At 52.9% G+C, this 27,807-nt stretch overlaps 2 protein-coding genes across 5 annotated transcripts in view; one reads left to right on the plus strand and one right to left on the minus strand.

Annotated features, from left to right (window-relative positions):
* The window catches only part of NSG1 (neuronal vesicle trafficking associated 1), a 31,052-nt gene extending 24,022 nt beyond the window's left edge, over nucleotides 1-7,030 (plus strand). For both annotated transcript variants that reach the window (XM_057546609.1, XM_057546610.1), the window contains exon 5: nucleotides 5,551-7,030. In XM_057546609.1, the coding sequence (XP_057402592.1) occupies nucleotides 5,551-5,751 (201 nt within the window). In that variant the 3' untranslated portion in view covers nucleotides 5,752-7,030. The remainder of the gene's footprint in view (nucleotides 1-5,550) is intronic.
* Nucleotides 7,031-7,297: 267 nt separating this feature from the next.
* Nucleotides 7,298-27,807, minus strand: part of STX18 (syntaxin 18) — a 120,735-nt gene continuing 100,225 nt past the window's right edge. For all 3 annotated transcript variants that reach the window (XM_007190961.2, XM_028168660.2, XM_028168659.2), the window contains 5 exons: nucleotides 22,648-22,736; nucleotides 13,042-13,100; nucleotides 11,470-11,539; nucleotides 9,022-9,102; nucleotides 7,298-8,329 (listed from right to left, as the gene is read on the minus strand). In XM_007190961.2, the coding sequence (XP_007191023.1) occupies nucleotides 8,234-8,329; nucleotides 9,022-9,102; nucleotides 11,470-11,539; nucleotides 13,042-13,100; nucleotides 22,648-22,736 (395 nt within the window). In that variant the 3' untranslated portion in view covers nucleotides 7,298-8,233. The remainder of the gene's footprint in view (nucleotides 8,330-9,021; nucleotides 9,103-11,469; nucleotides 11,540-13,041; nucleotides 13,101-22,647; nucleotides 22,737-27,807) is intronic.

Below are 27,807 nucleotides of genomic sequence, written 5' to 3' on the forward strand. Positions count from 1 at the left end.
CTGCTGCAGGCGACCAGGGAAGAGATGGGGGTCTAGACCGGTCTGGGTGCTGCGGATGGAACAGGAGTGAATCTGGGAGTCAGGGGTAGGGCAGGGGGGGAGGACCTGAGGTCAAGGAGGAGGAGCCAAGGTGACGCAGGAGCCATGCCCTGATGGAACCCGGGTGCACGGAGGACCACTTCCCTGGGGACTGGAGTCCTCGTCCAGGCAGACGGCTCCGATACCTGCGGCCACAGCCCCACCAGGAGGATGCAGGGCTTCCTTCCGGGCTCGTTCTCTCTGTGCCTGAGGCAGAGAGAGGAGTGGGCCCAAACTGCCTTTCCCGTACCGCAAGGCCAGGTTCTGCTGGATAACCTGGTCCAGGTGGAGCCAGGGAGATGAGGCCCAGGCCTCGGACTCACAGCAGCGTTGGACGGCAGGTGTGTGCATGTTTACAAGGCTCTGCAGGTGGTTCCGGTGCACAGCCAGCCTTGGGAATTTAGAGCCCCTGAGAGACTGTTCCGCCTCTGGGGACTTGGCATTTTCCACTGGCATCTAACGGGTGGTGTCCTTCCTGGAGAACGTCACTGGGAGGGCCGGGGAGCTGCCTGTCTGTATCCCACGGCCCTTGGGCTAAGTCTGGAGAAAGGAAGGTGTGAGTGTGTGTGTGCCCCCTTCCTCCCTCCTTTTTGCGTGTTCGTACACGTGCATCACATGCCACCACCCGACAGTTTACAAGGGGCTTTTAACTAAGATCTCTGATGCTCCCAGAAACCCTGTGGGGTAGATGCCATCAGACCCCCTTTTACCAACAGGAAGTTGAGTACAGAGACGTCGTACCCAAAGTCTCACCCTGCACTTCCTTCTTTATTCGGCATGTATTTATTAACTGCCGCCTCCTGTGTGCGTGGTGGGGTGCTGGGCATGCCGCGGGGCACAGGGTGTGTCGGGGGCCTGCCCTCTGAGCTCATGGTGTAGCAGCAAGCCAGCAGACTGATGTCCAGATGATGTGGATGCTGCCGAGAGTTAGGCAAGGAGGAGTACGTGGTGACCGCGTGCCTGTGGCCACCCCTTCCTGGGGGAGCACGGCGCTCGTCCGGGCTGGGATCCGAATAAGCGGGGGGCGCTGGCGCGGACCTGCTGTGGCCTGAGCTTGTGCTGAGGACAGACTGGGCCGGGCCTGCTGACCCCGGGCCCCGAGGGAGGGGCTGACGGGGGGGACGCGCAGAGGGGCGCGCCAGCCTCTTGCAGGGGCCCAAGCTGGGGAGTGTCACGAGGGGATTTCAAAAGGCAGATGCGGGCTGGGGAGGATCCTAGGTTTCTGTTTTTTTTGTTTTTTTTTTTAAACCATGAAATCACTGGATGAGTGTTACAGAAAGGTCTTAACATAATGGGAGAAAACTGCCCCAGACCCTACAAGGTGTTTCCAGTTGGGTGCTCCCCGTAGACTGACTTTCTCTCAGGGAGCTTGTATGTAAGGTTTAATAGCCAGGCCTCCTGGACCGTGGGCCAGGGCTGTTGGGACACTTTCCTGGGTTCCCTCACCTGTCATCGTTTCATGTTAGAGGCTCTGTGACCTCCCTGAGCTCACCCACGGCTGACATGTGTTTCTGCTGGGGTCTCTCCAGCCAAAGGGGGCAGGTCGCAGCTTCCCCGGAGCTCCCACCCTATCCTACTCCCGCGTGGCTCCCGGACACCCCTGGAAGCCGTCTTCCCCCGGGGCCTTGCCTGCCGCCAGCACGCCCCCCGCAGTGCCTCCCCAGCACCCCCGTCTTACAGCCTCGCTGTGTGGGTGGCAGAGGGACCGTCTGTCCTGGTTGCCTGGCGGGCAGGGCTGCCCCATCCCATCTGGAGTCCTGTCCTGGCCTGGAGCAGAGTCACTCTCTTCCCAGCAAGTGCTGGTGGCCTCAGCAGGTGTTGGTGGCCTCAGCAGGTGTTGGTGGCCTCAGAATGTCTTGCCAGACCCTGTGCTGGTGGCAAGGACAGAGTGAAGGAGAGGTGGCAGTGCAGGTGGGGGAGGAGGGTGGCCGCTGGCCTGCTGGACAGGGGCCAGTTCACCTGGAGGGCTGGCCCTGGGCTGAACAGACGGTTTGCCCCTGCAGAGTGGCCCGGCTCCCCAGTGCCCAGCCATGGCCGGGGTCAGGACGCCAATGACGGAAGGGCATGACCTCAGCGGTGCCCCTGTGGGCTTTTAATCTTTTCTGTCTGCTGTGCTGCGCTGGTTGCAGTCCTCACAGCAGCCCGGGCGGTGACTCATCAGCCCCTTTCTATAGACGAGGGAACTGAGGCTCAGGCAGACCGTGAACTCGGCCTGTAACGTGAGCTCCCGCTCCTGCCGCCCTCAGCCCGCAGATACGCTGCATGGAGCTGTGCCGGGCCGTAAACACACTGCGTCCCTTTGTCATTTCTCTCCTGGAAGTAGCTAGCTGGCAGGTGTTTCTGGTCTGTATTTCAGGGTCAGTGACCTGGTGAGGAGACCAGTTCTCCGTGGGGCAGGGCGGTATCAGGGCTGCGGGGAAAGCACGCGTTTATTATTTTCCCTTCCATCTTCACTAAACCAGCGGCAGTGAGCCATGCATCTCTGAGGAGAGGCCCTGGCTCAGGGAACAGAGGCGGATGGATGGATTTGCTGTCAAATTCAACTTATTTATAAACCTCTGCCAGATCCCAGAGCTCTCTAAACCCCCCTGCCCCCAAACCACGTCCCATCCTTCACCACCTGCCATCCTCCCAGACCCATGAGTGATGAGATAGCAGCCAGGTGGGCCTGGGCTGGACCAGGCATGACACCATCACATCCGCCAGTAACCGCGCCAGGTAGCGCTGCCCTCCCTCTGCCGAGTGGCCACACCTGCCCCTTCCTAGTGTGAGCAGCAGAGCTGGATCCTGATTGGAGGCCACAGGGTGGGCACGGGGCTGCAGGGCCAGGTTCCGCAGGGCCTGTGGTATCCCCAGGGCCTGGCCCAGAACTGGCGTGAGCGGCTCTGCCCCCGACGGGCAGCCCACCTGTGGGAGAGCCTGTTAACCTCAGGCTGACACTCCTTTTCGCAGACACAGGGCTGGTGACCCCTGTAAGAACCATCCAGACGGAGAGGGAGCTCGCTCACTTACAGGTGGAACAGGAGGCCCTGGGTCACACTCGGTCAGGCCTCTACGTTGGCTCAAATGGGAGCTTTTCTAAGACCGGGATGTGGTCGCTTCTCTCCTCCACAAATCATCTGTTCGGCCCTGTGTGGCCGCTCCTGATACCAGGCAAATGGACCTGCACAGCGGGGAGGCCTCCGGGTCCAGTGGGTGACGTGCCCGCCTGGTGCCCGAAGAGGGCCTGACGAAGGCTGTGGCATTCACTGGGTTCCCCTGGTCCTGGCCTCAGCAGCACCTCCCGGGCAGCACCTCCCCCCTCCAGCCCAGCCCCCTGAGCCCTGCGGACGGAGCTCCGCCACACCCCCCTCTGAGGATGCTGAGAGCCGAGCCGGGACCGGCTGTGCTGGGCTGGGGCCTGAGGAACGCTGGCTGAACTTGAAGCTGCCAGGGGGTACAGTCCTGCTCCGGCACCCCGGGGGGACCTCACTGCCTTGTTTCTCACTGTTCTGCCTTTGGGCTGAGCAGTCACCATCGGCAGCTTTGCGGGTGGCGGGGCGACGTCTGGAGTGCACTGAGCAGAGGCCCGGGTTGGAGCTCGGTTCCCACACTGCCCTGTGGTCCCTTCCCCTCTCTGGGTCTCACCTGCTGTGACTGAAATGGGACTAACAGATCTCAGCTCACAGGGAGACATTGTGCCCGGAAGGCACTCGGCCACCTGTCAGAAGGAACCAGTGTGGTGGCAGGGCTGGGATGTGGAGACGGGCCTTGGGTCTGCAGAAAGACCCCAAGGAGCAGCCCCTTAACAGGGAGACAGAGCTAACCTGCCTTTAGCTTCCGGAGGCTGAAGAAACCCAGGTCGGGCAGGGACAGGGCTCCCAGGGGAGGTCCCCCCGTGCATCCCAGGCTGGCGCCCACGTCCCCAGGGCAGTAGCCGCCACCGGCCATCCTGGTGACCATCAGAGACTCTGTCACGGTCTCCATGCTGGGCTCACCCAGAGAGGCAGAGGAGCGCGTCGAGCAGCGGGGTGTCCTGCTGGGCCCCAGGAGTTGGTAGAATCCTGGCTGCGCTTTTGCCAGCGAGGTGGCCTTGGCTGAGATGCTGCTCGGGGGTGCGAGCCGGACCCTGCGGGCGGTGCTGGGAATCGGGGGGTTTAAAAGTCTCCCTGGTGACTGTGAAGGTAGCCAAGGCCTAGGACCCTTGTAACTGCAGTCTCCCTTCACTGTGTGACAGGGAGACCTTGGCGTTCCTGTAATGCTTTGGTTGCTTAGAGACACAGGCAATGTGCCTTCTGCCAGATGGAAGGTTTCTCTCTCTCTCTCTCTCTCTCTCTCTCTCTCTCATTAAAGCCGCAGCTGGCAGGCAGTGGGGCTCCCTGAGGTCTTCCTGGAGCCCCGATTCTGTCGTGTTGCGCTGCCGGCCCCCAGGGTGTTGTCCCTCTCCAGGCAGGTTAGTCCAGCGATCAAAGCCGCTGAGAGAAGGGAGCAGTGGAGGGCAGGCAGCTTCCCTGTGGGGCGCCCCAGAACCTGCTCCTGTCACAGCCCCGCACACCCCGTTGGCCAGAAGTTAGCCCCATGGCTTCTACTGGCTGCCGGGAGGGCTGAGAAGCGTGGCGCGAGGCGCCCGCCTGCCACTGGGAGAAGGGCGGGGGGAGGCAGAGTGCAGCCCGCGACCCCTTCCTCAGGGCCTGGCAAGCGACGTGTGGAGACGGGGTGGGCGGCGGCTTAGCCCGGCTGCTGGATGGACACGGGAAGGCAGCCTGACTTCTTGGGGGCCCTAGACCCCCAGTGAGCACAGGAGAGCTAGGGACTGACCTCCCCACCCCCGGCCTCCCCAGGGTTCCACGGGCTGTAGGGAAGTGCCTCTCCCTTAGCGGACAGCTGCCCCTCGAGAGCCCCCCACCCTCAAGTGCCCTCATGGGGTCCTCGTGGCTTCCTGGGCTCTCTGGATCTCAAGGTCACACTCACAGCTCCCTACCAGGCCCTTGCAGGTTGTGTGTCCTGACCCCCCGACCCTTGCCTTCTCCCCAGCGTTTGTGCCCTGCGGCTCCTCACCCTCTGCTCTGGCCGCGGGCCTCTCTTCAGCCTGCGTCCCCGTCCTCCTGCCCCGAGGACTGGCTCCTTTGGGTCAAGTGCCCCCAACCCCTGCTCCCAGGAGCCTTTCTGACTCCCCTTCCTTCACTGTTTGAATATGTTGCTTCTGGTGGACATGTCAGAAGTTCCATTGTTTTCTAGGAGATTTAAAATAAATGGCAACGAGTGTAAGATCTTTAAAGAAGCAGGAAGGCCTGCTGTGTAAGTCCCGTCGCCACGGCCTTGTACAGACGTCCATCCTGTTGCCATGCAATCAGTGTCAGGCAGTCAGCTCATCTCTGAGTCTCCTCCAAGCCCAGGGAGGTGCCTGGTGACCACGGGTTGGGTGCTGCCTGGAGACTCACGGGCCTGCCTCCTGCATCGGTGCGTGCGTCTCAGGGGCCGCTTGTCTTTCAGAACACCCAGTGCATCCCAGAAGGCTTGGAGAGCTACTATGCGGAGCAGGACTCCAACGCCCGGGAGAAATTTTACACCGTCATCAACCACTACAACCTGGCCAAGCAGAGCATCACCCGCTCGGTGTCGCCGTGGATGTCAGTTCTGTCGGAAGAGAAGCTCTCAGAGCAGGAGACTGAGGCTGCTGAGAAATCCGCTTAGCGAGATGGGCAGGTTCCTTGCAGTGTCACTTGAAGGTAACAAAGGGACTTTGAGGGACATTTCATTAGATATAATTACTGATAATTTAGAGGTTACTCATGTATGGTGCAACTGCTTCTGTTTGCTAATGCTGCTCTGCAAATACAGCTTGCTGCAGACCACCCACGGGCATAAAATCAAGTGCATATCAGCATTGCTTAAAGAGCTCTGACACCACTTTCCATGGTAAAGAATCTTAATTTAGTGACTTTACTGGGATTTATTGGATGCTGTCAAAAAATAAATTTACACTGGGTATGCAAGGGGTTCGGACTTCAGATAAATGATGCATTTTGTGGGATTGATTTTTTTTTTTTAAACCACCTTGCCGTTTGCAAACCTTACACCATAGCCATATCTAGAGTGATCCCTTGCTTTCCTAAGAGCAAGCTGTACTGCACGTTTCTTCCCACCTCCTGCCAATGGCAATAGTGCCAATGGTCAAGATGCACCATAGTGAGCGTCAGAGGGAAGGAAGGAAAGATGCCATCAGGTCGCAGTTGTGCCCTCGCCTGCCCCATGCTCACTCGTGAGTGCGCAGGCGCTGCAGCAGGTCGGCTCGGGCAGGGGTCACTGCTGCGGGCAGAACGCTGCCTCTCGGTACAGAGGGCGCCCGCTGGGCAGGGGAGCCGTGTTTCCCTCAGTGCATGTGGACTGGGTCGGAGCATGTGAGGTGGGGACTCTGGGAAGAGGGGACCCTGGGCCACAGGCTGCAGAACCCGTCTCCCTGTAGCTAGTCCGTCTGCTCTGTGATGGGCTGAGTAGGAATGAAACCTACCGGCCCTTTTGTTCACATCTATTATGAATAAGTTTGCACCGACAGCCGTATTAGCTACTTAGTTTTAAAACAATTAGCTGGGTGAGAAAAGTGAAAGTGTAATTGCTGGTAAGCCAAGGCTACTTTAATTTTTATTTTGTGGGACAGATGTAACTCCTTTGATGTAAGAAACAGGCAGGAAAGGCTGGGGGCGGGGGGCTGGCGTCACACCTTGCAAGTCCAATTATGACATTTTCATTCACAATCTTTGTAAGATAATTATGTTTCAACCTGAATCTTGACATTAAAGTATATGTTTACAAAATTGCCAGTTAGATAAACTAAGTGTGTAAGATGATTAAATAGAAAAAAAGACGTTCATGGACATTTTCTTCCATGTTATTTACATGTGTTGTTTCTGGTGGACATGTCAAAAGTTTCACTGTTTTTTTACATCAAAAATAAATGACAAATAGTGCAAGATCTGTTGAGAACAAGCATGGTGGTCATGGCCAACTCCATTACTGTTTCCTGAAACGTGCTTCCAAAACATACAGTATATTTTATTATCAAGGGTATTTGGGAACAACGACCATGACCTTGGAGCAGTGGGTGGGCGCAGACTCATGGATGTTGTGAAGCTGTGCCGACGCATAAGAGCAATAACTACGTGCCAGAACTTCTTCTGTGTAGAGATATCATCTATCAGCAAATTCCAGCCCGTGTCAATGCAGTGCCAAGGCAACCCTATTTGTATTTTCTAGGAGACATGTATTTTATTGACTGTAAGCTCATTCACATGTAACTTTTGACACTTTCACTCTGTGCAAATAAAGAACACAGGACCCCTGTGGTGCTCCCCGGACTGTCTGTGCAGAGCCCTCGAACCCACACCCTGGGGCCCATGTGCACCGGGCACTTTCTGCACAGATGTGGCCGCAGGTGCCTTGTGCCTGAGTTGAGCAGGCGTTCCTGATTCCTGGGGCTCGGGTGGGTGGAGCGGCCCAGGTCCTTCTCTGGACGAAGCTCCATGGGCCCCAGTGGCCGCAAGTCGGGCCTTCCCCACCCCCTGCCCACCCATCAGGAGAGTGTTGGGGGCAGCAGTTCTGGGGGGAGCCAGGCCCCGTCCCCACACTTCTTCCCGGACAGGAGGCAGGTGGGCACGCCCTGACTTTCTAACCTTAGACCCACCAACAATACATTAAATGGCTGTAGCTGTATTTACTAGACTCACAGGGCGAGGCGAAGGTGATATCTTTTCTACCGCACGACAAGTCTGTGTATCAGTTGGCTGAGGCAGACAGGAAGCCACAGGAAACTATCCATCATCTGCTGTGAGGAGGTACTGACCAGCGCTCTTCCTGCTGCCACCGGGAGGGAAAGGCCGGCGCCTCCTCTAAGCCTGAGACGTCTGTGGAGCAGGAGGCCCGCGTGCCCCGCTCCCCGGGGCAGCCCCGTCAGGTGCAGGAATAATCACCCTCCAGGTTCCTTTCTTCTGGCCTCAGGATTGCGACGCAGACCACTTTTAGTTGTGTTGTTTTCTTTTTCAGCTACTGAATGGGCTTAAAACCACAAGTCGGGTGTCCCTTTGTGAGTACATATCTCAGTGCCCCCTCCCCCCCCGATGGCTCCAATGCCAGGGGCCACGACGGCGTGCCCGGCGCGCCGTCTGCCGGGTGTGGCCGCCTAGCCGTCGTACCAGTCGAGGAAGAGCAGGGAGAAGGAGCACATTACCAGGAAGAAGAGCACCCACACGCGGAAGCCAGCGTTGTTCTTGATGGCCTGGGGGGCGGGGCACAGGGGCTTTGGTTTGAAAGGCTCTCAACGGCCGCGTGTGTCTGCACATGCTCTCCCCGCGGGGCTGTAACTGTGTGGACGGCTCAAGCCTATGCTTACCTTGCACAGACGGCTTAATTATTAAGCAAAACCAAAAAGTGGGTTTAAAGTCTGTTAGACAAATGGGCTGCATCTCCCTCTCTGGTTAGTCATCATGTGGAGACCATGCACAATTCTCCCAGGAAAAGTGGCTCACGTCCACCCCAGGGTTAAACCCACACAGACAGGATCGGAGCGTGTGTCCACTACCCTGACGTGTGTTTCCTAGTAATGCGACGGCAGTGGTCCAAGAACGGTCCCACGTCAACCCAAACCTGAGGACTGCACTCAGAAAATAAAGTCCACTCAACAGAGTCTACTGCGGTGGCCCTGTAAACAGCGACCAGGGCTCTGGGTCCTTGGAGGGGGTCCAACAACCTCTCCTGTGGGGCCCAGCCTGGACTTAGGGAGGGACCCCTGCACCCCAGCTGGCTCCTCTGCAGGGCAGTGGGTGGGGTCCTGGGCCTGGCAGGGTGGAACAGGCCCATCCAGCGCACAGTCCTGAGACCAGCCCTGTGCACGGGGCCCTGACCGGGTGGACACTACTGCCTGGACTCAGCGCCCCTCCAAATCAGACACGGTGCCCCGAGAGTACCCACCTCTCTGATGTCTTCATTGCCCTCCTTGATATTCTCAGTTGCTCCTACTACTAATTGGTGAATACTGTCAATCTCAGCTTCCTGTTGGGGAAGAGAACAGCAGATAAATACAACCGCCGCCTCCTTCGCCGAGTGTATGTCACGATAGAAACAGTAGCTGCCACTTACTAAGTGCTGGGGCTTTACATACCATGAACCCATGGGTCCTCATAGCACCCGACAGGTAGGCAACACTCTGATTTACAAGAGGGGAATTTAAAGCACAGAGAAGCCCAAAGTCACGCAGCACCCAAGCTGCAGGACTGGGACCGGACCCAGTGCCCGTGCTCCCTCCACGCCGGCTGGCCGCCTTCCTCCACTCACTGGACAGGAAGAGTTCAATCGCAGAGTGGCCACCACATGCCAGGGGCTTCGAAGCACATGTGGCTTTAAAACATACATGCTAGCTTCAAAATGGCACTTTGTATATCACCATTTTCTCTCTCTTAAAAAAAAAAAAAAGCTAAAACTTAAAAATCAAAATGGTATGCAGGATGTTTGCAAAAATTTTACTGCAAATACTTGGAAAGCTTAAACATGGGATCCTGGGCTTCAACAGGAGTGGCTGGCTAATCACCCACCACTGCACCCCTGCACCGGCTGTGAACCACACTGAGGTCTAAGGAGCAGGACTGTCTCTCCCTCTGGGCGGTGGGGAGGGTTTTAGGGAAACCTGACTGATACAGTACCGCAGAGAGGAAATCCACCTTCAGCCATCCGATTCCCAGCAGTGAATGCCACATAGTCTAAGGACCTGAGGGCCAAGGACTGCTTTGCTCCAAAATCTTGCTTTTTTAGAGAATCTCCAAGTGGGGGCTGGCTGACCACGGCCACTGTTCCCATGAGAGGACGGGTAAGAACCACCTTGCAACATAGATAAGGAGGCCCAGACAGACTCAGCTCTTCTCAGGTCTTAGAAACCCCGAGGGAGCCAGGCAGGGCTCAGCCTGTGCTCTGCAAATCCCTCCCAGGTCGAGGCCCGGAGCCCTGGGGGTGACACAGGGTGGGGCCCTGAGTGGCTCTCTGCCACCCCCTGGGGCACACGTCCAGAACCCCGGGACTGCTGCTTCCTAACCGAGAACCAGCCCCCAACTGAGAATCAAATGTGAATGGCAATCAGTGCTCCTCAGTGGCTGGGCTGTGTAGGAGCAGAAGCAGTGGTCGTGAAAAGTAAGGGCTTTTAGTGCACTTGGGCCCCAGGACCTCAGAGTACCTTGCTGCATGTAAGCAGCCCTGCTGTAGTGAAGGCCCCTGGCCCATGGCTCTGGCCATGCTAGTGAACAGTGCATTACCCAGGTCTGCCACAGCCATGCCCACAAACTACAACGGCTCCTGGTTCCAGGACTGACAGCCTGAGCGGCCCTGGCTCCTATTCACCACCCCTGAGAGTGACGCAGGTGACCTCAGCCCCGCTTTGCTGAGGGGGAAAGGGCTCAGGAGAGCCGCAGGTCACATGACGTGTGATGGGGAACCGGGTGGGGGCCGTCTGTGTGACTCCACCTGGGCTCTGAGCTCCTCCCGCCACGCCGAGCTGCCTCTAAGGACAAGTGGGTGCTCTGAGAGGGAGACATCTGACTGAGCGGTTTTCTGTGTCCGGAGGCTGAACTGATGGCCATCAGGCTTCCAAGTGAAGGCTTAGCAGATACATATTAGAATAGTTCCTGCAACACGCTAGTGAAAAGGGCAACTCGTATGAACCACCTTGTGTACCCAATGTGCAATGATTTGACTCTGGCTGTGTGGTTTAGGGGGCATTTTGTGAGTGGAGTATCTTAAGCCAAGTAGCCCAGTCTAACACAGTGGAGAAAAATAATTTTGTCTTTCAAACCCTTCCAGTCTGTGGATACTAAAAACAACAGGGAGAATTTATCAGGTGTCTGAAAATTTTGCCAGTTAGTGGCTGCTGGAAGAATTTCAGAACTGTAGGCAGGTAGAAATGACATGAAAATCCACGTATGAGGACAATCACATTTCCTGTGAGGACGGGACACTTGAGATGGCGGGGACCCGGCATCTGAGAGGGCCAAGTCTGAGCTTGTAACACCGTTGACTGAAAAGCTACTACTCATGCATCGTGCTGGGTGCTTTCCATGGGTTATCTCGGAGCCTTACGACAATTATGCAGGGGCCACTCTATTTTACAGACGAAAAAACTGTAGTTCAGAGAGGCTCCCCAGCTTCCCAGAGGGCATCCAGAACCAAAATCTAGCTGCCTCCCTCCCCCACGTGCTCCGCCGCACAGGGCTGGGGCGTGTGGAGAGCTGCCCCGGACCGCAGAGGCTGCTCCCAGGGAAGGAGAGGCTCTGGGCACACAGCTGCAGAGGCCCAACGACCTCAGAAGAAATGTCCCGAGTTCTTAGTATCTCCCCGTTTTAAGCTAAATCTTAAAACAACTATATTTTTTCTTACTTGTTGTAAAACCTTCTCTGTGAACATCTCTTGGAGTCTGGAAATTTCAACCACTTTCCCTTCGATTTGCCTTCATAAAAAAAATAGATTACACATTAACTATTAGTACTTGGTGATCTTAACAGCAGTGTCACACATTTCTAAACAAGTCGTCTCTTCTAAGTGAAGGCATGAGAGAGGGAGGGGACGCCACGTCAGACTCAGGGAAGGAGAACACGGGCAGAGGAAGATTCACTCTCCTTACTGGTTCCCCTTTAACATCCCTCAGCTTACTGGGGCATACTGGACTGTTTGGAAACCCACCCCGCCCCCCTGCATAAGCTGGCTCTGGGGCCCAGCCTCCTGAGTCAGTGCCTGGGCCAGGGGCACGCAGCTGCGCCCAGTCACACAAAGCAAAGTCTCCTTTAACGCTGAGCCCTGTCCTAGCAACACAGTGACACATGGTGGGGATTCAAAAGAAAACGTCAGAATATGCTGTCACCCAACTTTGTTACCTCTAAGCAGGTTAGGGGGAAGAGTGCATTCACCACTCAACCCAACTCCCTGTTGAAAGGAAACCTGATTCTGGCTGAAAACATCCCACGCTGGGCTATCAGCAACTAAGTGTGTGGGCTTCTCCCCGTTTCATGGGCAGCAAGGGTGACCCTGGGGCAGGCCGGGGAGTGCATGTCTAGAGGCTGAGCTGACAGCTGCTTTAGCACAGGCAGCGGCTGAGCTCCCAGCCCAGGAGGAAGCGGAAATGTTCGATGGGGAGATGATTCCTAGCTGTGTCGCTTGGGCCTCGAGTCCCCCTAGACCAGGTGAGGGAAGGAGAGGAGACTTGGGAGAGGAGTAAGGAGGGGTGAGGGCGGGGAGAGTGCCGTCTCTGAGGAAGGACTGGGAGACCCGCCTGCGAAGGCAGAGACAGCGGAAGAGCCGGGGGGCAGCGGTCAGAGGGAAACACCTGCACTCAGTCTCCAGGGCTGCGCAAGTGCAACGTCAGGACGCATCTTCTTTTGGGAAGTGACCACAGGGCAACAAGAGTTTCGGTGCATCCTTTCAGAATGCTCCCGGCATTCCCAGGGCAAGAGGCCCGACTGCTTTCACCGGAGGGCTGGCAACCGTACCTGTGTGGGCCACGGCCACGGCCACGGCCACGGGCCTTCTGCGTGGCTGACCCCTCTGGTGAGGGAGCAGCCGGACCCCAGCGGAGCCATCTGCAGGGCTTCCCTCTGTCAGCCGTCCCTCACGAGGTCTCCCTTTCATCTTAGCGTAATTAAGTGTAACTAGCCCCCACGTGGCAGTGGTCATTACGTTTGGTGTCATCTGCCTTCATGAGCCGATCCTCTTGGATGGGGCAGCAGCACCTGGGAGCCTCGTAGCAGCCCGTGGGGTTATCTCACAGGCCCACAAGTCGAGGGGAGTCAGTGAATTCAGGCAGTTTCCGTGACCCCCTAAATGGCGGGAGGGGGGCTACATTTGGCCCAAGGGCCACATGTGGATGCCTGGGCACCACAGTAAATTAATAAAGTTCCTAGTTTTGGGGAAAGTTGTAAACTAGGCCATCGGCTTACAAAGGAACCACACACATACCTCACTTCGTCAAACAGGCTGTTCATTTCACCAATCAGGCGCTGATTTTCTTGTTCGAACTGTAAAGAAACAAACACGTTAAGGATGACGACAAACTGACTAGAGTCTCAAAGCAACACAGCCAAAGGCAAGTGTCGAGCAAGGCGTGTCTGTGCAGAAACCTTGGATCCGCCCTCCAAGAATCACTCCGGAGCCCCTCTTTCCAGCGTGGATCGTGGCAGCATTGCTGGAAGACCCTGAGTGTTCGTGTGAGGATAGCCAGGCCGTAGGAAGAAAATGAAACCCCACAGTGCAGCAGGGCTGCCTGTGGCTGGACTTTCCATCTCACTCATTTGAACCGCAAGCATGCAAGCCGACTCTGATTGGGAGCGCGGAGGCCTGTGGGTCAGCCCCGTTAGGCTGGCCGCCCTGCTCTCCCTCTGGGCCCTCAAGACCTCCTGATATCATCCTCTTTAAATGGAGCGGTGAGGCTGTGCGGCTGTGCTGAATCAGGGTAGAGGCAGGACCGCACTGGGACTCAGTCTGATTGCAGAGCCTGGCCTTGGCCAGTCGCCACAACAGGGACAGAGGCCCGGGAGCTGGAGAAGCTGCATTCCTGGTGCTCGGGACGGCACCAGGCTTTGGGGCTCAGTCTGGGTAAGGACGCCACCCCGGCACCCGGGGAGTTCATCAGAGCTGAGCTAACTCTGCAGGGTGGACAGCTGCCCTCCCAGCCATCCTGCCAACTCGACACTGGTCAAACGCGAGGATGGCGCGCACCTGAAGCGCCGCCGTGGTGTGGGACCAGGAGGAGCTCCCCCGTCCTGTTGTCCACGATGATGGCTCAGTCCTCACGCGTCCACTCCTCCGTCTCTTCCCCGACGGCTCCCACGCGTTCCCAGCTCACATGCCACCTTCTCCATGATACTGTCCTGGGCCTTGGCGCTCAAGGTTATTTCTCATGTTTCTAACCGTGGCCTGGTATCTTCTCAAAATCCCTTAGAGTATTAGCCATTTTCTGCCTTGTACTGAGTTGTGCGTGTCTCAAACTGTCTGCGTGACTATGAGCCGCGCAGGTGGGAACCGTATTGGACCCACACGCATTGGAAAAAGCCGCTGTCCACATGCAGGGGCTTTTGGTCCACCAGGGAGGGGGGGTGTGCTCTCACCTCTGCACCTGCCCGCGCCGCAACCCTGTCACGCCTGCCGGCCCCTCCGCACCCCTCACCTCCGCCTTGCTCACTCCCGCGCCCCGTCACTCAGGGCGGCTTCCTCTAGCGGGGCCTCCTCAACGTCCAGTCCTTTTCCTCTCCCTCCAGCCCCTCCGCGAGGCTCTCCGCTGGCACCCTCCCTTCCTACTCTGCCAGATTTACTTGGCACACTTGCTGTATTCGTTCCTTCCCTGCTATCTAAGTTCCGCCCCCATCTCTCATATTCTCCTTCGGTCTGCCCTCCATCCCGTCAGTCACATGCCGGCCCTGCCCCTGCACCCTGCAGATCAGGTCTGATGCCAGGTCCATGAGCCGGCCACACCACAGGCCTCTCCGAGGGCATCTCCTGCCATCCCCCGCCTCATCTCTGCACAGGCTAGCTCTCAGCCTAAGGTGGATTTATCCTCTGGCCGGGGAGCTCCAACTGGTCCCTAGAAACCCAGCATAGGCACCTTTGTAGTCATCAGACGCAGCAGGGCAGGTTTGATCGTGTTCTACCATCCTCCTCTCTTTAAAGTTTCTCTGCTCTCGCCTCCATCACTGCACTTCCACACTTGTTCGGGGTCTGGCTCCCCTCCTGGGCGGGGTGGTCTTTCTCCTCTGGACCCCGAGCCCAGCACAGGGCCCGAAACACGACGGGGCACGGGTTCCCAGCACCAGCTGCTCACCAAGGCACAGAGGCCTCCACTCCACCCCAGGCCACCTCAGAGGACGGGGTTGGCGAGGCTCCGGGAGGGCGGGAGCGGTGGGGAGCCTCCTGCAGGGCCAGGGCAACCGGCAGGCTGCTTTGCTGCCACGGCACTGCCACGGCCCTGCCCTGCAAGAGAAGCCACGGCAGTGAGAAGCCCGCACAATGAAGAGCAGTCCCGCAACTAGAGAAAGCCCGTGTACAGCAATGAAGACCCAATGCAGCCCCCAAAAAAAGCTATTTAAGGGAATAAAAGCGTCACTTTTGAGTCTGAAAGAATCAGCTCTGTTAACTGTCAACAGTTACTTAAGAGTCTGATATATATGAAAAAATACAATTACTTTAGCATGTGGGTGCTAATTTGACTAATTCTCTCAGGTACTTTACTCAGGTTTTGGTGGGGAGGTTGGCAGGGGGCATATTCTTTGAATTTTTCTAACGATAATATGGCCCTACCCTTTTAAATCTACAGTCCTTTCATGCTTTTAGACTGTTCCTAAACAAAATTAACTAAGGGTTTGAGGTGGTTTATTACTGGAAATGGTCCTTGGGAACAAAGCTTTCTTTTTGTTTCCTCCCCAATTTAAGGGCGCCTGGCTTTCTTTTAAGCCTCTTGGTAATTGTTACTGATTTATTTATTTTTTGGTTGGTAATTGTTACTCCTGAAGGGCTCCTGTTAGCAGCAGTCAGGAGTGGGATCAGATTCTGCCTCTGATTTCCTTCCAACCCACGGGTTCTTGATGCTACCTGAGAAACTCCCTATTCCTGGAGGAAGTGAGAGAAACAAATGCCTCAAGGGATCAAGCAGTGGTAAGGGCTGAGCAGAGAGGTTTGCCGGTTTGCCGCACCACATTTATGGAGAGCAGCCTCCATTCAGGGGTCGGGAGTAACAGTGAAACCGCATTTAAAAAAACCAACAAAACCCGTTTCCCACAGGGAGCCATTTAACGAGATACGGCTGCGCTCTGGTAGGTTCGGCAGCGGCCAGGATGCTGACCGCATTCGCTCGCACATGCTGCAGGGCGGTTTCCGAGACTGTGGGCAGCAAACCTGTACACCTCACCTCTCATCCGCGGAGTGAGGCAGGGAACCACCAAATGCCAGGCTGCAGGGGCAGGTAGGGGCTATGCCAGGGGCTTTGATGGCCCATTTCCCGTGGCCTCATGGGAACTTCCTGGGTGACGCTGGCCCAGTCTCTGGCCTTCTGTGTGGCCTGTCGGTTTCTCTTTGTGAACAGATGTGGTTGGTTATTCTTTTTTTTTTTTTTTAAAGAAATTCGCGTTCTTTTATTTATTTATTTATTTATGTATTTATTTATGACTGTGTTGGGTCTTCGTTTCTGTGCGAGGGCTTTCTCTAGTTGTGGCAAGTGGGGAGCACTCTTCATCGCGGTGCGCAGGCCTCTCACCATCGCGGCCTCTCTTGTTGCGGAGCACAGGCTCCAGACGCGCAGGCTCAGTAATTGTGGCTCACGGGCCCAGTTGCTCCGTGGCATGTGGGATCTTCCCAGACCAGGGCTCGAACCCGTGTCCCCTGCATTGGCAGGCAGATTCTCAACCACTGCGCCACCAGGGAAGCCCTGGTTGGTTATTCTTATCCTTTCCTGCCTGACCCTGAGGGTGGGGAGGGACAGCTCCTTCATCTTCTAAGCTGTATGCCCTTGGGCAGGTAACTTAACCTCTCTGTGTCTCTGCCTTCATCACTAAACTGGGGATAATTGTAGTACTTAATAGGGTTGTTAGGAGGAAGATACGCGCTAATACGTGAAAGCTGCTTACCAACTTCACCTCCTCGATAAATGTTAATTACTGTTATTTAATCTCTTCAGGAGTCAGATCCTGGATATGCAAAATGAGTCATTAAATGCTTTGACGGCCCCTTCCCCCTCCCTGGTTTCAAATTCTAGAGGGCCACTACTGGTCCCCTACCCTCTCAGGCCTGAGAAGCACAGGCACACAGCACGCCCTGGGGCTCCCCGGCAGCCCGCACAGGCAGGGGCTTCACAAGGTGCAGTGCTGAATGCAGCCTCAGCTCCACGATCAGCACCAAGGGCAGGGGGACCTACAGGCCCTGGGAAGACACACCTGCCATGCCCTCCGTCTCCAAGAGTCCCGGAAAAGGGAGATGAGAGGCCTGGATGATGGGGGAGGTGGGCAGGCAGGGCCCGGCAAGCATGACAGCGGCCAGCCTGTCCTTCTGGGCCATTGCACTCTACGCTGTTTAGGTCTCACAGCAAAACACAGTGCTTTCCCTCAGTGCAGACCCCCAACAGCAGTGGTAGGCATCATGGTTAAGAGTCTAGGACTTGGGGGCCCAGCAACAGTCCCTACCCCATGGGGCAGCATAAATTAATAAATGCTCAAGCGCTCACACGGTACTGGGCTGAGACAGTGTGTGTGTGTTACACGCACGTTAGGCAGTATCATTTAACTGCTTTATTCCATTCAGAAGTCAGTCAGACTTCCAAACAGGGCCCCCCCCCTCCCCGAAAGGGTTTATAATCTGGTTTAAAGGATACAGATCCACATTGTGAATACATTGTTACAGAAATCCTTTTTAAATCTAATCCTCTTTACTATAGTTTTAAAAAGAAAATCATTCCTACCAAGGCCTTTGAGTGTCAGACGAGACCAGGAGAAGTATCTGCATTGCAAAGACCTAAGAGCAGTTCACTGAAGCAACACTATGAACCCACAGGGGGCTTGGCCTAGAAGGCAGTCTGCCCCCTTGGCTCGGGAGCCCACCGCCCAGGCCCACTTTGGGCTCTTCTAGTTGTGCTTTATCTGTGCCAAACACCTTCACACTTGTGGCTCTGTGACCCTCACCGTGACCCCCACCTGTGCCCCTGTGAACCTCCCCAGGGTCTGTACCCCAGCTTTCACCTGTGTGGCGCTCAAATTCTATCAACAATTCTCCTGTTCTCAATGTGTAAGCCAAGCTTGGCCACAGACCACAAGCCCTGCCAGCCAGCCACCTGGTGCTTCCAAGGGCCCACCTCCGGGGACAGGGGCTAGGGACACTTTTCATGTGATCTGAATAACAGAAGTCACATTCATGTCTTTAAAAATTATTCCAAGAAATACATCACTAAATGCAGTGGTTTCACTGGAGGCAAGTAAAATGAATGTGGGCTTAGAAAGGAGGTATTTTCTCTGGGTAACATCAGAAAACAATTTGGTTCCACTCAGCCTGACCACAAAACATCTGCTTATATTAACTCAAAGGCATTAATATCCCTGCATCACAAGTGATGAATGGAAACGTATTGTGCGAATCACACAATGCTCCGCAGCCATTCTGGAACGAGTAACAACAGCTCCTATGGGTGAAATAATGAATTAAACTGCTATTATAGGGCTTAATTCATTATTTTACCCTGAGGAACAGTGATTATGACTTATGACCACAATTTGCTGTAACACTTTCCAATTTAAAACCAATAGTATGGCATTTCTTTCTCTTCATTTTCAGGGTTGAGCCTTTTAAATAAGGCTCGGGTCAGTCAGACTGTAAGATATGGTACTTAGCTATGAGCCCCAATTAAGAAAGAAGTGAACTGAACATTAAACAGCTTGTCATAAAAGTACTGAACAGTACAGCCTTTTGCCCCATCCTCTTGCAATTACGCAATAAAAATTAGGGAGGTCCTGCTGGTTCTGATTGCTTAGGTCACAGATATCATGACGCCGAAATAGCTAGCATTATTGGGAATGATCCCTGGCATGTTTCTGGACAATGCTTCATTCATTTGGACAATGCTTGGACAACGCATGGTGCACCAACCATCATTATGGAAAGACGGGCCTTATGATATGAACATGTGTTTCTCATACGCATCAGCTACATACATCACACTCGGAACGTGTGCAGGGAACCCAGGACCACACGGGTCCAGCAACGATCTCTCACTGTTTGTGAGGGAACATTCTCTGAGCAGCTGCTATGTGCCCTGCACTTTCCTGGGCACTCATACATACATGACTGTATTCCTGACAACCCTGTCAATTTACCAAGCTGAAGTTCAGTGAGGCTTATTTTCTTGCCCCCAAATTACACAGGCAGTAAGTGACATAAAGAGGATTAAAACCCAACTCTGTCAAGTCCCAAAGCCCTTGATTGGGGCCATCTCTCACCGGGGCCAAGCATCAGCTAATCACAGATATCCTTGCTGCCAGCCTTCCACTGGTCCAACCCCCGTGCATTTGCAGCTTCTAAGCACGCGTCTGCGTAGGTTAACAAGCCGCTGCTGCTCACCACTGCCTGTGGGGAAAGGCAAGTCCTCTGGCAAACGACCGACTGCCATTCTTCTAGCTACTTCCTTTATGAAGCGGTGCAGTGTATTTTTTAAAAAGCCCTAAATGGAAGCTAAGTTCTGCCTAAATACAAATGTATTCTTTCTTAATGAAAGGACAGTACTATATGTATTTTTATCTCTAGCAAAGATAGGTGGTCATGTTACATGATACGGGGAACGTGACATCATTTTCAATAACAGAGTTATTTTGTATAAACTGAAGAAAAACTATGAGCTTTTAAGAAACTCTGGCCATCATTTGGCTACCAGGGAGCATAATCAACTCGTCCTTTAGCCTGTTGGCTTCTCCGCCTGGGCCTGCCCCCCGGCATTGCATCCCCGGGTGATGAGCTGTGCCTTTCTCTCCCCTGTATGCACTGTTTCAAACACCAGCCCTCGGGTGTATCCCACAGTCACGTCTCCAGCCCAAAACCCAAGCCCAGGATCCCAGCGCCACCAGACACCTCCCGCGGACTCACACCTGTCGGTGACCAGGTCATTTCCTGACTGCTGGCCTCCTGCTTCCCCAGGTCACAAAGCTCCAGGCTCTTTCTCCTGCCTCGCTCTCTCACACGCCCTGCTGCCCCCCAGTGGATCACCAGGTCCAGTCCGCTTCCCGCAGCGTCTATCTCATCTCTGCTCTCACTTCCACTCCCTGGCCATCGTCTTCAGCCTCTCTCTACTTGACTGGGCAGCCACGGCTGCTGCCTGGAATTATGCTGCAGTCTACACTGCGAGGCCTCCAGGTCACGTGCCTGCTGGTCTGGGGGGGCACTGAGCACGTACTCCAAGTCAGAGGTGTGGAAGGAAGGCAGGGGCCTGGCAGGCCACTTTAAGGTGTCTGAGTTACTTCCTTAGCTCAGAATTATTTTTATCTATCAAGGGCACAGATAGCTCTGCTTCTTGTTCCAAAGAAAGTCCCACAGGCTCTGAGGGAGCACCCCCATAGCAAGTCCCAGGAAAAGTCATGGCTAATGGTGTCATCACTGGAATCAGTGTCACGCTTCTAAGGTGATGATCTTAAAGGGGAAACTGCTCGTCTGGGTGAATGTATGTGTGTGAAACAGTCCTGAGGATAAAATATGTATGAAGACTCCATGGAGTGGCAGCTGCCACCCTGCGTGGCCCTTTGATCCTGCCGTGCGGGCAGCACACACACCACAGCCCTTCCCCACACACGTGAGCACTGCCCAGGCCCCCCTGACCCTGTGCAGGCCAGGGCTGTCCTGCCTCTGTGCACACCTGCCGCTCTGAAGGGGAAAGGCCGAGGGAACTCAATAATGAGTGCCTTCTGTACGCCTGGCAGCCTCTTGGGTCGGCTCACTCAGTCATTAGCCCACCGTGAGGGGCCACCGGTGTTTCAATTCCGCGATCAGGCGTGGGGAAGAAACAGGAAGCCTCAAGAGCAAGAGGACTCCGAGCCAGCTTTCTGCTCTCGGCAGCCAGTGCTCAGGAGAGCAGACCTGGCCCCCTGGCTGGGGCCGGTGAGGCCTCTGTCAGGCCGCCCAGGTCAGTCTGCCAGCGCTCCTGTGCGGGCTACACTCATCTAGACCACCAGATCCCAGCGGGCACTCACATGAGCTGTGATGCAGGAAAAAAGCTCAGGGTTTGGAGCCAGGGCTCGGGGCATGGAGCACGGCTCGGCTGCTTGGCTCTGTGACCTTGCACGGGCTTTGGAAGTTTTGTGCCCCATTTTTGTCAACTATACAAGAGAGATAATTCCTACTTCACTAGACTGTTAGGAGATTAAACAAAACAAGGCCTGCCACATAGAAAGTGTTCATAAATATAAATAATAACAATAATAACTTAGAATATTCTAGTAGTTCTTACTGATGATCCTGCTTTACCATTTAAAACAACCTAGAGTTTTTATATTATATTCATCAAAGTCACTCGTCCATTCAACAAACAGTTCCCACCCTGCTCTAGGCTCTGGGAACACAGCAGTGAAAGCAGACAGATTTCCACCCTCGGGGCACCTGTATTCTAGTGGAGGGATGAGGGCAGGATGTGGGCACACAGACATAGTGGCTGGGGCTACTTCAGGCCGGGTGGTCGGGGAAGGACTCTCTGAGGACATAACATCTGAGCCTGTAAGACAGGAAGACAAGAGTGAAGAGCTTGGTGACACGAATGCCTCTGTGTGAGGTCTGGGAGGAGATGGGGGCCTCCCTCACTCAACAGCCATGGCTCGAAGCTCTACCTCTCATCTTCTTCAGGAGACATCAGGAGACTGCTGACTGCAGATAGGCTCAACCACTTACTAACGAGGGGCCCGTGGACAAGAGAGCCGACTGCTTTTTGCCAAAGTTACAAGGAGACAGTAATGCCGCAACACCTCTTAGTGTGATTACTGAGAGTATCACGGATAAGACAAGTACTAAAAAGTTCTGTCCACCATAAACAGCTGCAAATTAAGGTGTCATTTGCCAGGCACAGCCACTGGAGGGGGACTATGTGGGAACCGGCTTCTCAGCTCTTTGGGCAAGGCCAGCATCCCACCGGGGCAGCTCTAGGACACATCTGTTCCCAACCCCAGGTACACGTACTCCATGTGGCTCTGTCACACCGATGTCCAGACAGCTGTGCACAGACCCGGCTGTAAACGAACAGGCAGGGGCTCTGGCCAAATCTGTCCCTTTTCTTTTGAAACTCACCCAGAGATAATAAACTACAATTGGCAACTAGGGGACAGGTAAATAAAAGGAGGTGATATTCGCAGTTAAGGTGTTACTCTTTTCATTCTTCAGCCATTACTTATGCTTTCTTCACATTACCATGCACCAGTAATTCAAACAATTAAAAAGCACCATGGGCTTCCCTGGTGGCTCAGTGGTTGAGAATCCGCCTGCAATGCAGGGGACACGGGTTCGAGCCCTGGTCTGGGAAGATCCCACATGCCGCGGAGCAACTGGGCCCGTGAGACACAACTGCTGAGCCTGCGCGTCTGGAGCCTGTGCTCCGCAACAAGAGAGGCCACGATAGTGAGAGGCCCGCGCACCGCGATGAAGAGTGGCCCCTGCTTGCCGCAACTAGAGAAAGCCCTCGCACAGAAACGAAGACCCAACACGGCCAAAAATTAAAAATAAACAAATAAATAAATAAAATTAAAAAAAAAAAGCACCATAGCAGCGATTATAAAAGACCCATTTAGAATAGAAGACTATTTTACTGCTGCTGAAAGGACATCTAATATTAATAAAATTATTCCAAGGCAATTTCTTCTTTAATGCTACTGCAAATTTAAAACATATGAAAAGCATACTAAGAATTTGGAAATCAAGTGGAAAATTGATCTAAAATATTTATTTATAATTTTTAAAACTCAGTATAAAAATTAGGGCAAGGGTATTTAGGATGACCTCCTACTCAATGAAATATTCTTACTAAAACTAGTTAAAAATACATGATTAGGCAGAGAATAGCATTACCATTTGTATTTCTTCTGGGGATAATTCATCTTCACCTTTCCCATCTCCCCAGGTTCCCAACTCAGGTTGTGCTTCGGCCGGAATCTTTTCTGTTAAAAAAAAAAAAAAAAATTGAAAGTAGGCAGAAGGCAAAATATTCACTTTAGAATAGGTTGTCTTAGGATGCAGGCGTATTTAAAAACATGAGATGGAAGAAAATCATAGAGCTTTGTCCACATTCAATTATCTGTTGGTTAATATTCAAGCACTGCAGCATGACTCTTTACAATGTAAAGGTGTGTGTGTGTGTGTGTGTGTGTGTGTGTGTGTACGGATAAAGGGGACCCACGCACATTTTCAGTATTGCCCTGATCTCAGTAATGGTTGCAAACCAAATGGACATTCTTCAGGACCAGTTTTCAAGCGGACTTGACTTCAAAACACGTACTCGTACGCTTATACCCCTCCCTCTACTGCAAAATGTATGGGTAATTTCATTAAAAAAAAAAAAAAATATATATATATACATACATATATATATAAAATAGAGGAAATGACATAGCACGCCAATCCCATTCCCCTCCCAGAAGTAACCACTGTCAGTGCTTTGATGGAGTCTCGCAGGCTCTATCCAGCACACTCACACACACACAGATATGCAATTCCCTGCCTCCTCTGCCCCCACCGCAGCCTAGAGATAATTTATAGTTCTGTGTGTGTGGTAGTGTGCTTTTCACAAAGATATCAGTGGTAACACAATGTTCTAAAACTTGCTTCTTATAACTTAACAATGCATCTGGGTGATTATCCAACGTCACTCCACATAGATGTACCTTGTTCTTTTAATTGCCACATAACATTCCACCATAAGGAATTTTCTGTGTAACTGTAACTCCACTGATAAACCTTTGGTTACTTTGGGTTTTCTGCTAGTACAACGGTACATGTGCCAGTCCATGCTTTGGTGCATTTTGATGTACTCCAGGACGGGAACCTGGGCATGGACTGCTGACTGGCGGTAATTTTACTTTTAATCTAGAGAACATTTTGACCGGGATCACATAAACATGGGCCAGATCTTTGACAGAGAAGACCAACAGCGCAGCTCCCAGAAGGGGCTGCCCCACCCGGGACCCTGATAGAGAGGCCTATGCGGCTCATCCAGGGGTGGGCTGGGAGCAAGGTCGGGGGGGAGGGGGGAGGCGGAGCATCACCCCTGGGTGGAGGCTGTAATGGGGTCTTTTTTTTTCTATAGGTGACTTTGTGTCGGGTGTCTCAGCAGTGCCTCTGGGCTTGTCAGTGGGTTGCCAAGTACTTAAAGGCAAATACTGCTTCTTTTTCTTTTCTTCCCCAATCTCAGTAAATTTCCCATAGCTGCTCTCAGCCCCATGAAATGGGCAAAAGTCCAGAGTTTTTGTTTTGAGACTGATAAGGGAAAAGAACATAATGATAGCACCAATTTAGAGAAAGATTAGGCAGACCTATGTACAAGGTATGGTTATTATTCTGGATATGTCATCACAAAAAAACTCCATGTCATCTGCGACCTTGTGCAAGTTTTTAAAAATTGGCTGTTTTTGCCAGAACTGTCATCATATTTATAAAAGACACATGTATAACTTAGATATAATATAGTAACTATAAATATAATATATAATTTTTATATAAAAGATATTTATAAAAGGTTGAAAACATCTTTAGAAGCTGAGGAGGTATTTTTCTGAGACGACATTCTTCAGGTGGAACATCTGTACTTTTCACTCATCCCACCCCCACCCCTAGAGCCCTCTATCTCCTACTTGACCTCATTACTGTGTCCATCTCAAGCTTTTACCTTTATGTGTTTTAAGGATAAGAACATCAAATTTAGAAACACAGAAACACCATTCACATCAGAATGAAGCATGAATCAGCTCTGAGCTAGAATGGCAAGTTTGTTAGGAGCCTTTGCAGCCACCTGGAGCCACCCTTACCTGCAGCTGTAAGAATCAGCCTGAAGCACGGCACACCCCATGCGAGTGCTCTGCCCAGACCTCCATGCACCCCGATGCCAAGGCACTCAAGTCCAGACTCCTTGGTCCAGTACTCGAGGCCCTCCGTATGGTCTGGCTCCATCCACCTTTCCCACCTTAAGGCCCACTCCTCCTCCCCTTTCTGTGAGTTTTGCTGACCCAGAAGTGGTTTCTTTACTGACTACATTCCATACCTCTCCCACGCTTTCCGGCCTCTGAGTATTTACTCATGCTGTTTCCTCTGCCTAGAACATTCTAAGCTTCCCCTTTTTCAGGTTCAGACTCATTTCTCCGGACCACCTCCTCCTGAAGTTCCCTGGCCCTCTGAGTGGACTACGTCCTTCCCACCTGTGCCCTCTCTTTTGGTACTACTCACTTTCTCAGGGGCTGGAATCTGATCCTGTCAACTGAGGGCAGGACCTGTGACTGACTGGAGAAGAAGGGCAAGAAGTATTCACAAATAACCGTACCCATCTTAGCGGAAACCAATGTCAGGAAACAAATTATAAATGGGTCCACAAAGATCTCATCCTGGCTGAGTAAGAGTATGGAAGGAAAAAACCTAAACCTCAGATATGCACAGAAGGTCAGCTGTGACCACAGAGGTGCTTTACTGTGCTGCCTAAATGAAAAAGTAACAAGACTAGTGCCTTTTTAAAGAAACAGGAGTATGACAAGCAAGAAACCACCCTCTGCCTAGAACTGTACCGCCTAGTCCTACACTAAAGTATTTTTTCTAAGTTACATCTCATGTTTCAAAAGCAAAATGAAAAACCTGAAAAGATAAGCAAAAAGACACCACATAGACAGGTTTTAAAAATCCTTCTGCTAACTGTAGATAACCTTAGCAAAATGTCCACGGACAGGAAGAAGCTGTCTTCCAACGGCACAGAGAAAAGGGCAGATACGCGACCCCTAAGAGGAACCAGCTGGGTGTGGGGGACGAGATTTACCTGCCAGCATCGAGGTGGGGACGGAGATGAAATGTCAAAGGCCCTGGAAAACTGGCAGCACCGGGCTTCCCTGGTGGTGCAGTGGTTGAGAATCTGCCTGCCAATGCAGGGGACACGGGTTCGAGCCCTGGTCTGGGAAGATCCCACATGCCGCGGAGCAACTAGGCCCGTGAGCCACAATTACTGAGCCTGCGCGTCTGGAGCCTGTGCTCCGCAACAAGAGAGGCCGCGATAGTGAGAGGCCTGCGCACCGCGATGAAGAGTGGCCCCCACTTGCCACAACTAGAGAAAACCCTCGCACAGAAATGAAGACCCAGCACAGCCATAAATAAATAAATAAAATAAAATAAAATTAAAAAAAAAAAAATTAAAAAAAAAACAAAAAAAAAAACTGGCAGCACCACGGAGGTCTGCGCAGGCTTCTCCCCTCCCCACACACTCCCCGTAGGTGACGCATCCAGGCCCGCGGCTCTGAACTGCCTATGTCCTATGACTCCCAAAGACCTCCAGCCCTGAGTTCTTCCCTGAGCTCTAGGCTCGCTCCAACAACAGACTCACTATTTCCACCTGGAAATCCAATAGGCATCTCAGACCTCACGCGTGTAGCCAGAATATGATTCTGCTCCCTCCCACTCCTCCCGGCCTCGCTGCCGAACCTCATCTTCCTCGCACTTTCCTCCTCTTGGTCGGTCCAGCCCAAACCTAGAAGTTGCCCTTGGCGGCTCTCTGTCCCTCACCTCTCGCGTCCTACCTACTGGCTAACCTTCAGTTCCCAAGTGTGAGCGGAGTTTGAGCCCTTGTCTCCACGGCCATCTCTGTCTCCACCACCACCTCCCTTAGGTGACACCTCGTCCCGCCGGCGTGTGGCCTCCTGCAATAGATTCCCAAGTCCGCTTGGTTCCTCTTTTTCTCACTCCACTCCAGCTCCACACGGTAGTCAGGGAGGTTTTAAATGTGAGCCAGGCCTTGTCACGCTCAGCTTCACAACCTCCAGGGCTCCTCACTACACAGACTCAGAGCTGAACCTTTGCCATGGCCTGTAAGGCCCTGTGTGATCAGGCCTCTGCCTTCGTCTCTCACCCCTTCTTGCACCATTCTCACTGGTGCCTCCCTCTGTGAGTGTGAGTGCGTGCACGCATGTGGAAATATGCCAGCTCATTTCTCCTTGATCTTTTCACTGGCTGGTCCCTCTGCCTGGAGAACTTTTACCTGCAGGAAGGCTCTGATTTCTCCACATCCTACAAACGCGCTTGTTATCATCTGCCCTTTTCATTCTACCCATCCTGGTAGGTGTGAAGTGGAATCTCATTGTGCTTTTGATTTGCATTTCCCTGATTACTAATGATGTTGTGCATCTTTTCGTGTGCTTTTTGGCCATTTGTATTTCTTCCTCAGAGAGATTTCTATTCAGATCCTTTGCCCATTTTAAAATTGGGTTATCATTTTCTTATTGACTTATAAAAGTTCTTTCCATGTTCTAGATATAGACCCCTTATCGGATATATGATTTTCAAATATTTTCTCCCATTCTGTGGGCTTCTTTCACTTTCTTTTTTTTTAACCTTTAAAGCACAAAAGCTTTTAATTTTGGTGAAGGCCAGTTTATCTAATTTTTCCTTTTGTTGCTTGTGTTTTGGTGTCATATCCTTGTTAATCTTTTGTCAAATCTGAGGTCAGGACGATTTAGTCCTATGCTTTCTTATAAGAGTTTTAGGGTTTTAGCTCTGTGTAGGCCTTTGGTCTATTTGAGTTACTCTTTTATAAATGGTGTGACTTAAGTGTCAAACTTTGTCCTTTTGCATGTGGATATCCAATTTCCCCAGCACCATTTGTGGAAGAGACCGTTCTTGCCCCCTTGAATGATCTTGGTCCCCTTGTTGGGACTCAGGTGACCAGAGCCACACGGTTTTAATTCCGGATTCTCAATTCTGTCCCATTGATCCATATGTCCATCCTTGTGCTGGTACCACACTGTCTTGATTACTGTTGCTTTGTAGTAAGTTTCAAAATTGGGAAGTGTGAGTCCTCCTACTTTGTTCTTTTCCAAGACTGTTTTGGTTATCCTGAGTTCCCTGCACTTCCTCATGGATTTTAGAATCAACTTGTCAATTTTCACAAAGAAATCAGCTGGGATTCTGAAGAGGAATGCATTGAAACTGTAGATCATTTTGGGGTATACTGCCATCTTAACAACACTAATTCTTCTGATTCATGAC

Source organism: Balaenoptera acutorostrata, chromosome 5, assembly GCF_949987535.1.
Source record: "Balaenoptera acutorostrata chromosome 5, mBalAcu1.1, whole genome shotgun sequence".
NCBI lineage: Eukaryota > Metazoa > Chordata > Mammalia > Artiodactyla > Balaenopteridae > Balaenoptera > Balaenoptera acutorostrata.